Source organism: Palaemon carinicauda, chromosome 33 (assembly GCF_036898095.1).
Source record: "Palaemon carinicauda isolate YSFRI2023 chromosome 33, ASM3689809v2, whole genome shotgun sequence".
In the NCBI taxonomy this organism is placed as follows: domain Eukaryota; kingdom Metazoa; phylum Arthropoda; class Malacostraca; order Decapoda; family Palaemonidae; genus Palaemon; species Palaemon carinicauda.
Window position 1 is genome coordinate 2,833,998 of NC_090757.1, and position 16,551 is coordinate 2,850,548.

Here is a 16,551-nt window from a genome sequence, read left to right on the forward strand (position 1 = left end):
ATAAGAAAAGGTAGGTTAAAAGACAAAACAATAATGGCCGTCAAGTGAGGATAGGAGCAGAGACTTCCGATCGCTATCTGAGCCAAAAGTAAAGTGGAGTATTCTCCGGTGTGTGTGAGGGGGAGGGGTAGCTAGCTACCCCTCCCTACCCCCCTCGCTAACTAGCGGTGGGGTAGGAAACCCTCGTTAAAACTTTATGGCTCGTCATCGGCTGCGCCGAAGTAATCACCCCATGTAAATAGCGTGGTTTGTATTTCAGTTACGGAACAAATAATAATTCCAGTTGTTGACCACACAATGTACATAATGGTAAGTTGAAAAAAAAAAAAAAAAGAGTTATTGCTGTGTTATTATACCAAAAACACTACATATATAGCCATATTACTAATTCATCAGCAAAATGTGATACACTTTTCAAGTGGGCATTGAACACAGTCCTCAAACATACATACAGTATGTACAAGGATAAAACAAACACATGGTGCAAGGGATTGAAACATGAAAAATAAGAATACACTATCAGCTATGTAATCCAAGTAAGAATACTGTATAATTAAAATGTGGAATGTAAAAGGTGAACTTCTACTAGGGTAATTTTATAATTTTAAAATATGAAAGCAGATAGAAGTTATCTAGATCAACAAACTCAAATTCTACTATTTGTCTGTCCACATGCTCTTTCACGCTACTTATTTCCAGGAAAAACAATATAGTGTACATCACTGTAAATAATGTACAAGGATTGTTGGGATTTCTAGTCTGTTTAGTGATTTGAGACGGCGTGGACCCAGTTGACGACGAATTGTCAGACGGCAGAAATGAGCAAGTGATTGAGGTGTACATTCAAATGCAGCTAGCAAGATTGCCATGTCACTACCTTGTCCTGCTATTTGACGTGCAGTAAGTCCTGAACTGAAAAGACATGGAAAATACTGCATTCACAAGTATCGGGTACTCCTCAAACTTACAATTAAAATGCACTTAAATAAACCCATCCATCGTGAGTTGAAAATACATTATACGTCAAATATGAGTATGATATAAAAAACAAAATAAATATAAGTACTGAAACATACTCTAAAGTAATCAACGTACTTCTTGATAGCCAGTATGCTTACAAAAAGCTGGGGAATATAATTTATTTTAGATCCATGTAGTTAAATCTAAGACAACCTTGATATAAATCAAGATTTCTCAATATGGCTCCACAAATTTTAAGTGACTGGCAGCATTGAGTTGTAGCTGCTGTGTTTTATCCCGAAGCTTAAACAAGTTTTGTGTAAAACAGGGTCTTGTTTGTAATCTTTGCTATTGACAAGAATCTTAAAATAAAAAATAATATGGTTTAGTATGTAGACAGAGAAACTAATACAGTCATACTCATTTTGAATGCAAAAGAATCTAAATCTAGCCTTAATTGAGGTTTAGAATGAAATTATGAATAGCATTCATAAATTATTTCTTGTACTCCCACTCAAGAGCTGAATAAGACTACTATTTTGTAAGCTTTCTTTTTCACAATCGGTAAAAAATTTTGTTTTGTTTCACATTCTAACAATTTTCCCCAAACTATTTTAATTAGCATATTTTAATAAATCATTACTAGTACATTAGTAAACGGATTTTGAGCGAAGCGAAAAATCTATTTTTGGGTGAGATAGCCATGGCGTCCTGATGGAAGGTTCCTGTTTGGTAGCTTCCTTGGGTATAAGACTACTAAGATATTCCCAGAGAATTTAACCACAGGTTATCACAGAATTCTAACTTCTGGAGCGAGTATCTCAAAGGTTTCCCTTTAAGACATCGTAATACAACAGGGGACACGCATGTCTGAACGTGCCACATAGCTATCTTCACCCCGAACAGAGTTAATGCTTCGGTGTGTAAGGACTGAGAATAGCTGGGAGCCGTTCCACAGCTAATCTCACTCGTGGCTACTACTGATACTCGAGACGTAAACAAACGGACGCCATTGCTCTGATGACGTCACGCCCGTCTTCATCCTGAAGCCAGTTGCTGCCCATCACCATGATACAATTGTGTAGGGTGGGAACAAAACTGGACGAAGTAGTAGGGAGGGTCCATCAGGACGCCATGGCTATCTCACCCAAAAATAGATTTTTCGCTTCGCTCAAAATCCGTTTTTTGGGCTCAAGCCATGGCGTCCTGATGGAAGAGTACCAGAGAATCAATGTATCGTGGTAGATTTTTCCCCCAGTGTTAAGTGCCTAGGCATTGACAAAACAGCAAAGTAATCTTAGGTAAAGAACCATAGGAACGAAGTATCCTGCCCCCCTTTGGTAGGAAGTTCCCATGGGCTATGCCGACGTCAAAGTGGTATTGAAGGGCTATTCATCCTGACAGAAGAACTTGAAGAACTTAGAGATGAAGCAGAATGTTTGATATTTGTATAGGAACATTCTGAATTAGACCAGTGGTGGTTGGGCACTGTGTATAGAGTTCATCTCTTGGTTATCAGAAGTAAGTATTCGTGTAGGAACCTTACTGAGACAGGGTGAATATAATTTAGGATTAGACATCTTAAATTCTTCATGACCATAAGAAGGAGGAATAAATAAAACTATGACAGTATGTATTTCATAGTAGGTAGGAGCTGAAAGAGACGCATAAGTAATAAAATAGAAATTTTATTTCACAATGCAGAAATTAAATAATTTACAGCAAAAGTAAAGTTCATTTACAGTAATAATAATGTACATAGAAATAAAGGCTTGCTCTTGAATCTGAAAAGGAATTTCAGGATTAGTAGGTACTCGTTCTCGAGGAACGCAAGTCTTTAAACAACACATCATGCTCAAGGCATGCGGCACTTGTGTGACACTATGACATTTCACCTGGGATAAGAACAGTTATAAAAGCACTAAGTGTTTTTAGACATCACTATGAATCGCTCGAGGGTCAACATAGGCACCCGAAGAGTTAGAGTCCCAAGTAACTCACTGTTCTACGCAGAGTTAGGTGCAGGTTTCATAACACTACCTGCGGCTACCACAAAATGTTTGACTTCGTGCACTTGTTTCGCATAATGTTTAAAGAAAACTCGCGAGGACTTCCAGCCCGTAAAATTTTTAAGGCTTTCAAAGTCCATGCTCTGAAAGAAGTTCAGAGAAGATGCCACTTTTCTAGGATCATGACCAGCGGGTGTACTGTTCGGATCCGCTCTGCGAATGAAGTAGGTGATTTTCGCTCTTAATTGTTTCAGTGACAGGTCGCTGCCCGATGTTTCTCCTTTGAAGAGTTGGCCTCCACCAAAGTTCGAAGTTCTGCGAAGATAGACCTTGAGACTCTCTACTGGACATAGAGAGACATCCTCCTTCAGGGGGCATATTCTCCAAGGGCCCCATCTTTTGGTGGGTAATTCGTTTTTAGCGAGAAACGTCGGATCAGGGGAGAGGGTCACTTCTCCTGAATCGGTAAACAGGATGTGTCCCTCTTCTCTTGATAATGCCACTATTTCGCTGACTCGAGCTCCCGAAGCGAGAGCAAATAAAAATATAACTTTCTGAGTCAGATCCTTGAGGGGGCATGAATCGTTGTCCAAGTTGGAGGCGAAATGGAGTACCTTGTCTAGTGACCAGGAGATCGGTTTCGGAGGGGGTGCTGGGCGTAGGCGAGCACATGCTTTTGGTAATTTGTTAAAGATGTCGTTGGACAGATCAATTTGGAAAGCATATAGAATTGGTCTAGCCAAGGCCGATTTGCAGGTTGAAATCGTATTGGCTGCTAATCCTTGTCCATGAAGGTGAATGAAGAAGGACATACAGAAATCAATGGTGATTTCTTTAGGATTTTTTGCCTTGACAAAGGAGACCCATTTCCTCCAGGATGATTCATATTGCCGTCTCGTGGATTCGGTCTTGTATTCCTCTAGGAAGTCTAGACTTTTCTTCGAGATCCCAAACCTCTTCTTTGCGGCAAGGGAGAGAAAATCATGAGATGAAGGTCCTTGATTTTCGATGATGAAGCGAAGACAGTCGACTTCTGTACTTGTTGAGAGAGAACTGGGCCCGGGAGAGGGATCAGCTTGGGCTGCAGCTCCAGGACCAGGGGGTACCAGTTGCTCCGGGGCCACTTGGGAGCCACTAGGGCCGCTGTCCCTTTGAAGGTTCTCAGTTTGGAGAGGACTTTCAACAGAAGGTTGGTGGGAGGGAACAGGTATATCTTGGACCACCTGTTCCAGTCCAGTGACATGGCGTCCACCGCTTCTGCTTTGGGGTCCTCGTACGGGGTTACGTACAGAGGAAGTTGATTGTTGTCGCTCGTTGCAAAGAGATCTATCTGAAGTTCTGGGACTTGGTGAGAGATGAAGGAGAACGATCTTGCGTCTAGAGACCATTCCGACTCTATCGGGTTTGTCCGAGATAGAGCATCCGCTGTCACATTGCGGAATCCTTGTAGGTGAACTGCAGACAGGTGCCACTTCTTCTTCTCCGCCAGACGGAAGATTGGGAGAAGCACCTGATTTATCTGGGGCGATCTTGAGCCTTGGCGATTGAGACAACGAACTACCACCGAGTTGTCTAGGGTTAGACGGATGTGGATCGAGGGCGGCGGGGATAACTTCTTCAGAGTTAGAAGGACCGCCATGGCCTCCAAGATGTTTATGTGGAACGTCTTGAATAGTGGAGACCAGGTCCCTTGAGCCTGTTTCAGGTGGGAGTGACCTCCCCAGCCTTCCAGTGAGGCATCCGTGTGGATGTTGAGTGATGGAGGAGGGTGTTGGAGAGGAATGGACCTTTTCAGGGCCTTTGCTTCCGACCACGGCTTTAGGAGGCGTCGAAGTCTGTTTGGAAGCCGTCTCTTGAGGTCTCTTCGAGCGATGGATGCCGAGCGTCTCCAGACTCCCGCGGCATCCTTTAGCTGTGCACGAAGCACTGGGTTTGTCACTGAGGCGAATTGTAGAGAGCCTAGAACTCGTTCCTGCTGTCGTCTTGAAATGCGTTTGGATTTCAGTAGTCGCTTGACAGACCCTGCTATTTCCTTCCTTTTCTTCTGGGGGATGGAAAGGCGGTGTGACTGAAGATTCCAGTGGATTCCCAACCACTGAAACTTCTGAGCTGGAGAGAGGCGAGATTTCTTCTCGTTGATCTTGAATCCCAGGTGTTCTAGGTACTGGGTAACTTCGTTGCAAGACTTTGCACACTCTTCGGGCGATGGAGCCCAGACTAGCCAATCGTCGAGGTAGGCCATCACCTGGACGTTTCTTAGGCGGAGCTGTTGTACTATGGCATCCGCCAGTTTTGTGAAGATCCGAGGGGCCACATTGAGGCCGAATGGCATGGCCCGGAAGGCGTAGCTTTTCCTTTGGAGTCGAAATCCTAGGTAGGAGGAAGCGTGATGGTTCATTGGAATGTGCCAATAGGCATCCGCCAGGTCTATAGAGACCGTGTAGGAACCTTGAGGCAGAAGGGTCCTTATTTGTTGAAGCGTCAGCATCTTGAATTTGTTGTTCTCTATGAACTTGTTGAGGGGGGATAAGTCCAGAATGACTCTGAGTTTGTCTGAGTCCTTCTTGGGAACGCAAAACAGTCTCCCTTGGAACCTGGTGGACTTTACCTTCCTTATCACCTTCTTGTTCAAGAGGTCTAGAACATATTCTTCCAGAAGGGGGGTCGAATGCTGGAAGAACCGCTGGAAGATTGGGGGTGGTTGCGTCCAACTCCAGCCTAGACCGTTCTTGATGATGCTGTGTGCCCAGGGATCGAAGGTCCAACGATCCTGGAATTGGCGGAGTCTTCCTCCCACCGGAAGCACTTCATTGCTTCTGGTGTCCCGAGGACTTGTTGCCTCGGCCGCTAGCTCCCTTTCCTCCTCTACCTCTGGAGGGACGACGAGATGCGTCTCTGCTTGCACCCCTGAACGAGCCTCTACCTTTGGCATGAAAGGTAGTGGATGGTTGCTCAAAGGCAGGGGTGAAGACCGGTGACTGTGACAACACCGGTTGGGGGACCAATTGAAAGGTCTGTTGTGGTTGGGCAACCACTTGGGAGGTAGCGGGTCCCGGAAACTGACGTCGTTGCTGACGTTGCTGGGGTTTTGGCTTTTGAGGTTTCCTCTTAGGCTGAGGTCCATCGTCCTGAGAGGGTTTCCTTTTTCTGGACATGCCCCACTTGTGGAGAAGGTTCCTATTCTCCGTGGCGGCTCTGTCAGTTATTTCTTTGACAAGGTCAGAAGGAAACAGGTGCTTTCCCCAGATGTTGGAGGAAATCAGCCTCCGGGGTTCGTGTTTCACGGTGGCACCGGCAAACACGAATTCACGACAGGCTCTTCGAGCCTTTATGAAGTGGTACAAGTCCTTCATTACTGTCAGTAAGTGGGATTTGGCTAGTACCATGTAGTGATCTGGTACTCTAGTGTCACAGGCCATCACTTCCAGTTGGACTTGATGAGAAAGAGATGCCGCAAGCCTCTCCTTCGTGTCTTGTTCCCGGCGAAGGAGGTGATCGTTGAGCTTAGGGAGGTCTTCATTAAACTGACGTCCGGCGACGTCAGGATCGAGCCTTCCCACGACGAAAGTATGCTGAACATCTTTCCAGTGTCGAGCGTCAGGGGGGGTCACGATGGAGAAGGGTCTGCACTCCTCCAGTGCAGGGCAGGGTTTCCCTTCTTCCGCCGCTTTAAGGCATGCAGCTAAGGCCTTTTCCAAGAAAGGAAGAACCGCAGTGTCAGGTGCAACGTACGTAGGATGCTTCTTGCTCAAAGCCGGAAGCTTAGAGCAGGTAAAGCCCCTACTCTTAAATGCGGAGGCTAGCATAGCCTGGGCCTTTGTGAGATCGAACACTATCTCTTCTTTAGGTTCGGTCTCTTCCTTCGAGGCAGGTTCGGAACGAAGCCGGACGTAACAGTCCGGGTAGGCCTCAAAGCTTGGGAAGAACTCCACATCTTCCAACGGGACCGTGCCGATCTTGTCACTAACGAAGATCCTGCCGGTCGCAATAACCATATGCTCTGCATACCTCCACGGGTTGGCATGAGAGCAAGCGGGGAGATCCTTGACCGAAATCTTCTTCGGTTCTCTGGATCCAATCATCGACCTGATGGACTCCTGGTTCTCCTTCAGCCTGTCGTCCATGACGGCTCTAATCAGCCGGATCAGTTCTTGGGTAGAAGAAGAAGGATCCGGAGTCGAGGAGGTAGACGGAATGGACATTTCCGTCGGTGTAGGAGTAGGAGGAGGGATGGACGAGGGAGCAGCTCCAAGCTCCGACTCGGTGTACTCCACCTTGTCTTCGTCCTCTTCGGCTCCTTGAGCCATAAGCGTCTTCTCCGTGTCTTCCGAGACGTCTGAGATCTGTTCATCATCCTCGGAATCTAAACGACACTCGTGCATGGACTGAGCCATGACCACATCAGGTTCCACCGTAATTTGGACAGTGGGGATCACATCTTTTGGTACCACTGAGTCAGGGGAGGCCTTAGGGAACAACAGGGACCTCAGTTCTTCGGTGGCCAGGTACGGTCCAGTAGCATTTTTCTGAAAGCCACGCACCCACTTGCGCAACTTTTCACGAGAAATGTCTCTAACCTCCGCTGAGGGAGGGTTATGGAAGGCCTCAACTAGGTGGGCCTGGCAGACCGTACAATCCAGTGGATTCCAAAACTTCAAATCCCCTTTCTTGTCTGCACAAGGGGCGTGAGTCCTGCAAGCCGTATGCCCGTAAAACTGCGGGCGTTTCACAGCGCAGAAGGCGAAGTCACACTTCATCTGCTCCTCCTGTGGAAGAAAGAGAAAATGAGTATGGGGGAGTCATAAGAATGACTCTTAAACTAAGTTAATATTAATCATTAATTTTAACTTAAAGAAGGTGTGATGCATAGAGAATGAAAACAGTAAAGGAGAACATGCTCCATGCATCTCGCCCGGCTGGTTACCACAAGCTTGGCCCTTGGATAATCCAAATGACCGAGATCATTGGATATAGTTTCCTAGAATTCCCAGTATTTTGGAACTCCATGGAAAACCAAGGACAAGATTGGGATCGAATTCATTCGGTTCCCAGTTAAGAGCCAGAAGGCCTCATTAAAGGGTAACTGCTTCTGGCAACCAGCCGCGCTAAGATGCACATAGCATGCTGGAATTAGAAGAATGCAAAGAGACAGCATGATCACTAATAGAGCAGTACTAGGTACTGATCTTAATAGCAGAAGCAGCTTATCTGTTTGCGATATAGGGCTATCCTAGTCTTATGATAGCTACAGTAAGGGGGTGCAAGTATTCTTGACGCCTCCGGGGCATCCGGCAAGCCGCCGGCATGCCGGAGCTCGCTCCAGCATAGATTCTGGCATTAGAACAGACAATATTCAAAAGTCAGTTAAATACCAGGATGGCGGCCGCCGGCACAACGGCGGCAGGAAGCGGCGGCTCCGGCAGTCGGAGGATGCCAGGTTGGTGACTGGGATAAGGATGGTAAGGCAGTATCGGGTTGCCGGCAGTATATGCCGGCACTCCGGTGATCGACCGGCAAGCGGACGATTAGATAGGAGTAGGAGAGCCGCCGGTAGTAGCCGGCGGCAGCCGGCAGTCCCTCGGTACACGGGGGGGCTGGCGGCAAGGGTAGGGAAGTCACCAAGTAGGAGGCAGGTATTGCCGACAGTAGAGGCGGCAAGAGACCGGCACCCGGATAGATAGAGAGACAGGGGGGAGGGGGGAAAGGGATGCAGGAAGTACCGTCAGGGTTCCAGACATCCCTCCCCCTCCCTGAGGGGGTGTACCCATGATAGAGGCAGGCTCTAACATCCATAAGCAGGGGTCACTAGGGACCGGGAGCTAGGTAGCCCAAGGGAGGGCTAGGGAACACCCAAGAGGGGGGGGGGGGAGACTCCCATATGCAGAACTATACTAGTAACTAACCTTATAGGACACTATGAAGGTATATGTACCAGAGTGGACTGCACAAGGAAGCTCGGGTAGCCCTACTCTTCCACCCTAAGGAGGAGTTGTAGGACAGGGGACAGATGAGTATAAACTAACCTAAGCATAGGCTAGGCTATACAAGAGATAGGTGGGGAGGGAGAAGAGAGAAGTCTTCCCAGGAAGGGTTTCTGTACCAGAGCGGCCACTAAGGGAAGGGAGGACACTCCCTAACCTAAGATCAGGCTGATCAGCTAAAACGGTGCAAGAGTACAGTTTCAGCATGGAACAGAGAAACCTTCCTAACCCGACCTAGAACAGGGCTAAAAGTCCTGAACTAGGCAAGGAAGAAGACATATCGCTATCGCAGGAAAGTCATAGACTATCCTATCCATAGAGGTAGGCTAGCCTAACCTCACTCTCAGACGCAGCCCTAAAGGGGGTTCATTCCTTTAGGGAGGACAGAGAGGCGATATATACTCTATTAGACAATTAATCCCTTTACTCAGAAAAGGGATCAAGGCTAAATAGAGGGAATGCCAAGGCAGGGGATGAAGGAAGCATATAGGGGTCCTAATATTAGGTTAGGCTAGAAAGAATCACTGACTAGCCTATCCCCTATATGGTCCCTGAAGGCGAAAACATTTGCATCACTTGTCAAAAGTATTGTAAAATAATAATGCCACTATCTTCATAACTTAGTCTAGGATCACTAATAAATCATGCATGAACACTTGTATGTAGGCTCCTGGCCTGGGGGCTATAGTAGCCGACTGGTATGAGGTCAATCGATGACCGATAAAAAGCGTCTAAACACGATATAAAAGTTCCTAGCTATGAAGACTAAATAAACTAATGTATTCGATTAGTATATAATGCCGGAAGCGTTGTTGTGGCTAACTAAATAAGACATGCATAACAACAACGACGCCATAAAATGGCGGGTCCGGTAGAGGCACAGCTCTGCCACAAAACATCAATTATTTCGCAAAATAATATTTACTTTACGGCCAGAGCTTAATTAAACAATACTGGAACCTTGTACTCAACTTTCCAGAAGAAGGCGAGGCTGAAGGTAACGACATAGCGAAGATGCAAAGCGATAAAGATAACACAGGGAAAATCCGTCTAAGTAGGGCAGCTACTAAACAAAGGATGAAGACGGGCGTGACGTCATCAGAGCAATGGCGTCCGTTTGTTTACGTCTCGAGTATCAGTAGTAGCCACGAGTGAGATTAGCTGTGGAACGGCTCCCAGCTATTCTCAGTCCTTACACACCGAAGCATTAACTCTGTTCGGGGTGAAGATAGCTATGTGGCACGTTCAGACATGCGTGTCCCCTGTTGTATTACGATGTCTTAAAGGGAAACCTTTGAGATACTCGCTCCAGAAGTTAGAATTCTGTGATAACCTGTGGTTAAATTCTCTGGGAATATCTTAGTAGTCTTATACCCAAGGAAGCTACCAAACAGGAACCTTCCATCAGGACGCCATGGCTTGAGCCCAAAAAATTCGTTTATCTCTCATAACCATTAATCGCTGGGTAATAATAACCGAGGTAATTAAATTCTTAGTTTCTTGAATTGCTAATTCATGCCAAAATACTAGCCCACTGGGCTAATGTGCATAGCGCTTGCCAGAACATAGGAGCAATAAGATAATGTTTAATTGCAAGTACACGGCAAAGTAAAAACCAATAAATCATTAGCTCAACTAAATATGGGGTTATTTGTAAAATGATGAACACTTATAAACGACTCCATAGAAAAGAGGATGGAAAGTCATGTTTTCTATGCATCCACAGGTCCTGGTAAACAAAAGCTTCAGTGATTTAACAGTTTCATTACTATTTCTTGGTTTTGATTACAGTGACTTTTTATATTATGAAGACTGTTTTTTATGATTATGACTGGCTCAAACAATAAAGTTCAAAAAAGTTTATTTAAATATCATACACTTAGATTGGTGCACGGTATATTTCTGGGTCGACCTGTGGCGGCCGGTGAAAAGAGTCCTTCTTATATATCTTTTCTGATAAAACCTTCCAATTATACCAGAGAAAGATAAAAGCATGGAATGCTGAGGTTACAACCCTCGCGCGAGCACCTTTTGGGTGTCGTGTATAAAGCAAAGGCGCATGAAATCCACTATTCACAGGTTGTCTTCCATTTAGTTAATTCCTTCGTCAAAGGGATGGGCCGATACAAAGGCCCTAGCCAACCCCCAGCGCCACGACGCGAGCGCCATCTGAACAACGTCCTTCTTTTTGGAATCTTAAGTGTTGTATTTTTTTGTGGTGCTCTCGGTCTTTTTTCTCAATCGTGGATTTATTTTGTCATGTCCGAAGCTCCATCTTCACACATTCCAATGTTAAGTACCATAGTTTGTTTTGACAGTTTTTTATTGTACCGGGCTTTTGTTTTATATCCAGTATAGTCTGTTTTATTATTCCCGTCTGGCCTTTCATGACGGCCATTGTTTGTTCACTTGTTTGGGAATTCATCTTTGTCTGCCCATTTAGTACTCTGTCACTTAGGTTCTTGGTTAAGCCCCTGGCCTTATGCCTTTAGAACTGTTATTATTTTTTTGTGTATTTATGCTCATGGTACTTTTTGCTAGCAAGCCACCGGAGGTCGCCCATACACTTCACACTTATATTTGCCTTGCCTTTAGCTAAGGCTCCTTTATTCAGGACATTTCATTACGCTCCGGCCTCACCGGAGCTCCGGTTTCACCGTAGGTCGCCCATACACTTCACACTTATATTTGCCTTGCCTTTAGCTAAGGCTGGTGTTTATATTTATTTTAAGGGCATGTCACTGCTTCCCCGACCCTTGGAGGTCGGCGGATTGCTTTAAGTTAATTATCCTTATGTCATTAACCGACTTTAGGTGCATTACAAATATACAAACAATTGAATATTAAAGTGCCAACAATGGTATGGGGCGGTATCAACTTAAAAGTAATATTCGGTTGTTAGGTCAATGCAATATTGGTGCTTAGAGAATTCAGTGAGTGCCGGAACTCTAGAATAATAGGTTTTTTATCCCCTTATCAGAGTTTCAAGAAACACCAGACTCATGTCTCCTTTCTTTTACAGAAGGCCCGTTGTACTGCTGAAGGATGCCCTGCCTCGTTCAACGACCCCGTTGGGCATGACCTCTGCCGGTCTCATGCACACTGCTCCATTCCCTTTATCCAGGAACCGGGACAGGCCCAATACCCGGTCTGGTTCCCGGATTTGTGCTCGCTCTGTTACGAGCTGTCGTCAATTCTACTGAACGATGATGTAAGTGGGTTTTCCCTTTGTTCCTTATTTCTCGTTGGCAGACACTAATATAGACATGAATATGATATACACAGTATATTTTGGAGGGCAAACCCCAAACCCCCTCCTCCATCACTAATCACTGCAAATCTTACAGGCCGATGATGTCTCTCTTCGTTCAGCAAGGGCTACTCTTCGTCCGTGGGTGTCGGGCTTCGGCAGGAATGCCCCGTCTGGCGCACCCTATCTCCTCGATGGGGACATGGCCTTCCGCCTCTTCCCAGGCTCGACTACTGCTGCAGTCTCCCCTGACCTTGCTGCCCCCTTAATTGAAGAAGTCAGGGCTACCATTTCCGTGGAGGACGAACCCCTCGTACCGATGGACGTGGCGGGTCTGGATATAGACGTAGAACCCAGGGACGAGCAGGTAAGTGGTGCCGAGTTGGTGGAAACCCTTTTCTCTCCTACTCCCTCTCCTACCTCTTCCTTTCTAGGTTTTGATAACTCTAAGGCTTCTCCTCGGGATCCCTCTGCCTCCGTACGACCCAAGGTGAAGCCACTTCGAACTTATAAGACTTCAGCTTTGCCAGTATCAACGTCACCGGTCCCCGGACCCTCGACAGCTCCTGATATTCATATTGCTCCTCGTAAAACCACTACTCCTAAGAAGTCTAAGTCTACCAAATCCAAGAAAAAACCAACGGATGGCTTTCAGGTACCCTGGGCTGATCTCCTCCCCATCGAACTGATCAAAGGATTGGTCAGAGATCAAGTTCAACATCACTCTGGTGCGATAACAGAGATTAAGGATATGATGGCTACCCTGATCCGCGCCGGAACTCAGTTTCCTCCCCCTTCTGCTCCAGACGCATCGAAGCTGCCGCCCTTCGATAAAAACAATCCTTGGCGGTTTGCCTTGCATGCTCCATTCGTAGATGGTTCCCTAACTCTGGAGGGCATAGGCACCCGCCCTCTAGAGGACCTGGAGTTCTATCCCCCGGGCCTAGCATTCCCGTTCAATGGTTTTGTACGGTTAAAGGAACATGCATTGGTCCGTATGGACAAGGTACCGAAGGAAACGGTCATATTTCCAAAAGAGCAGGCCCAGGCTATCTGGGCCAGAACACTATCAGAGTGGGGGTGTATTAACTCCAAGCTCACCCCACACAAAGGTGCCTACACTATTTTTACGACAGCGGCCTCCATCTCTTTGCCGCTCATAGACAAAGTCACAGAGCTGACTATACAGGCCATCAAGGAAGGCTCTTCCATGCCGGCTCTCAAGGAGACGGACCCCACCTCTTTGCTTATTCCGGGTACCTCGGCAGCCTGGGATGCTGCGGCTTCTACCTTCACGGTGGGAAAACTAGACCCGGACTGTGCCTCTACTCTTTTCTCTGAGAAGCTTCCCAGATTAATAGAGAGTCTTCTCAAAACTGGGTTCGAGACCCGTACTAGACTTGCTAGGTCCCTCCAATCCATCACCTCCATGGAGTCCCTAGCATCTCTTTACCCAGAGGAAACGCTGTTCAGAGTCGCCACAAAGAACCAGCTGCTATCCTACCAAATAGACCTCCATGACTTCTGGTCAGCTCGGGTTAGTTGCAGGAAGTTCGTTCTGTCGGAGGCCACCATCAGGCATGAGCCGAACAGACTGATAGCGTCCTCCTGCTGGGGTAAGACCCTCTTCCCTCAGACCGAGGTGGATAAGGTTCTTCAGGACGCAGCGAGGGCAAACCAGAATTTGCAGGTAAGGTGGGGTCTCTCAGCCAAAAAGAGGTTCGAACCCCAGAGACACACGTTCTTCAAGAAGAAGCAGAGGTTTAGTTCTTACAAGACGGCCCGGGGTACCTCGTCCCCACAGTCTTCCGCGGCCTCGACTTCTCGACAACAGGCGCCTCCTCAGCAGGTAGTCTACCTCGCTGCTCCCCCTGGTACACAGCCCAACCCCTCTTGGATGCCCTCACCTGCATACAACCCTGCCTACGAATCCTCCGGTTCCTTTCGTGGATACCAAAGAGGGAGTTTCAGAGGTAGAGGACAGTTCCGCCAACGCGGCGGGCCTAGAGCAAGGGGTTCCCGTGGAGGGAGGGGCCCTAAGTTCACTCCCTCCCAATGATGTGATGCCGGTAGGAGGGAGACTTTATCACTTCCGGGACCATTGGACCTTCAGTCCATGGGCTCACAGCATAATATCAAGGGGCTTGGGTTGGAAATGGTCACAGGGATCCCCTCCTCCACCGGTGACCTTCTTCCAGAGACCCACTCCCATCCTGGAAGAGTACACCGCGGAGTTACTCAAGAAGAGAGCAATCAAGCGGGTTCGATCCCTGAAATTCCAAGGCCGCCTGTTTACAGTAACTCACCTAGCAGGAGTCCAGAATGTGATAGCAGACTCATTATCCAGGACGAGCCCACTGGAATCGGAGTGGTCCCTGGACATGCACTCCTTCCGGTGGATACTCAGGCTGGTTCCAGGTCTCCAGGTAGATCTATTCGCGACCCGACTCAATCACAAACTCCCATGTTATGTGACACCGAACCTGGACCCTCAGGCTTATGCCATGGACGCATTAACCCTGGATTGGAACCATTGGCAGAAGATCTACTTATTCCCTCCAGTGAATCTTCTACTGAAAGTCTTGCACAAACTCCGCTCCTTCAACGGGGCAGTAGCTTTAGTGGCACCTCACTGGCCAAAGAGCAGTTGGTTTCCTCTCCTCCTCGAGTTGAAACTCCGTCCCTTCCGGATCCCATTCCCCAAACTGACCCAGGTGGTCCAAACTCGGACTGTGTCAGATTCCTCAAGGATAGCCAAAACCCTAACTTTGTGGATTTCATGAAGTTTGCGGCGCGTAGGGACGCAAACATCGACCCAGATAATGTCCTCTTTATAGAATCAGACAAAAGGGACTCTACGATTCGCCAATATGATTCGGCGGTTAAGAAACTAGCGGATTTCTTAAGGACTTCAGACCATTCGGTTATGACTCCTAATTTAGCCATCTCCTTCTTTAGGTCCATATTTGACAAAGGCCTAGCAGCTAGCACTATAACCACCATTAAGTCAGCTCTGAGGAAAGTCTTCCTGGTTGGGTTTAACATTAACCTGGCGGAGTCTTATTTCTCATCTATTCCAAAAGCATGTGCTAGGTCTCTTGGTCTCTAAATGATGTCCTCAAACTGGCCTCCGACACGGACAACGAATCCTGCTCCTATATCACTCTTCTTAGGAAGACTTTATTTCTAACAGCTTTGGCCTCGGGTTCCAGAATCTCAGAACTAGCAGCTCTCTCACGAAACTCAGAGAACATGGATTTCCTCCCTTCAGGTGAGGTACTTCTTTCACCAGACAGGGCGTTCCTAGCTAAGAACGAGGACCCCCAAAATAGGTGGTCCCCTTGGAAGATTATTCCTCTTCTCCAAGATACTTCTCTATGTCCGGTCACCACTCTCAGGGCCTTTTTAGCCAGGACTGCTACCCGATCGTCTGGCCCCTTGTTTATCAGAGAACAAGGAGGTACCATTTCCATACGTGGCATTAGGCAACAGATCCTATACTTCATTAAACAAGCCAATCCGGGATCGTTTCCCCATGCTCATGATATCCGGTCGGTAGCTACCTCCATCAACTATTTCCAGAATATGGACTTTGATGACCTTGAAAAGTACACGGGTTGGAAATCTCCTATGGTCTTCAAACGCCACTATCTAAAGAACTTACAGGGTCTTAAATACCCAACGGTTGCAGCGGGGAGCCTTATCTCTCCCCATTGATCTTTTGTTCTTCCTTTCATCCATCTCTTCTCTTCTCCCTCCTACCCGCCACTCGCACCACGACGCCGCTTCCTTGGTGGTTCGTTAGCCCTAAGTTTATTACATATTAGGTTAATATGATTGTAACTATTATTGTTTACCGTTGTTATAAGGTTGGGATATTCTTAGCCATGTCAGTTTTGTTGCATGTTTTCCTCTGATACTCGGAGGCTTCCCTGTTATCATGTTTGTTTAACCTTACTCTCACTATGCCCTGTGGCTAGTTTATGTTTTATGCCTACTTACCTTAATTACATATGATTTTCTTTACATGGTGTTGTTTCTCTCCCCTTATTAAATTAGTAGTTATTGTTGGGCTTGGAAGGCATTCTCTGGTACATTTTCACCGGCCGCCACAGGTCGACCCAGAAAAGGGATTTTGACGAAGGAAAAATCTATTTCTGGGGAGAGACCTGTGGCGCCCGGTGAAACCCTTCCCCTTTATTTTACACGATCCCACCCTTTCTTTTCCAAGCCATCATGGCCAATACAGAAGGATGTTGTTCAGATGGCGCTCGCGTCGTGGCGTGGGTGGTGTGGCGCTGGGGGTTGGCTAGGGCCTTTGTATCGGCCCATCCCTTTGACGAAGGAATTA

General features: G+C 47.0%; 1 protein-coding gene across 2 annotated transcripts in view; it reads right to left on the bottom strand.

The window, feature by feature from the left end:
• Positions 1-276: 276 nt before the first annotated feature.
• The window catches only part of LOC137625819 (ankyrin repeat and SOCS box protein 13-like), an 83,070-nt gene continuing 66,795 nt past the window's right edge, over positions 277-16,551 (bottom strand). For both annotated transcript variants that reach the window (XM_068356696.1, XM_068356695.1), the window contains one exon: positions 277-912. In XM_068356696.1, coding sequence (XP_068212797.1) covers positions 720-912 — 193 coding nt within the window. In that variant the 3' untranslated portion in view covers positions 277-719. The remainder of the gene's footprint in view (positions 913-16,551) is intronic.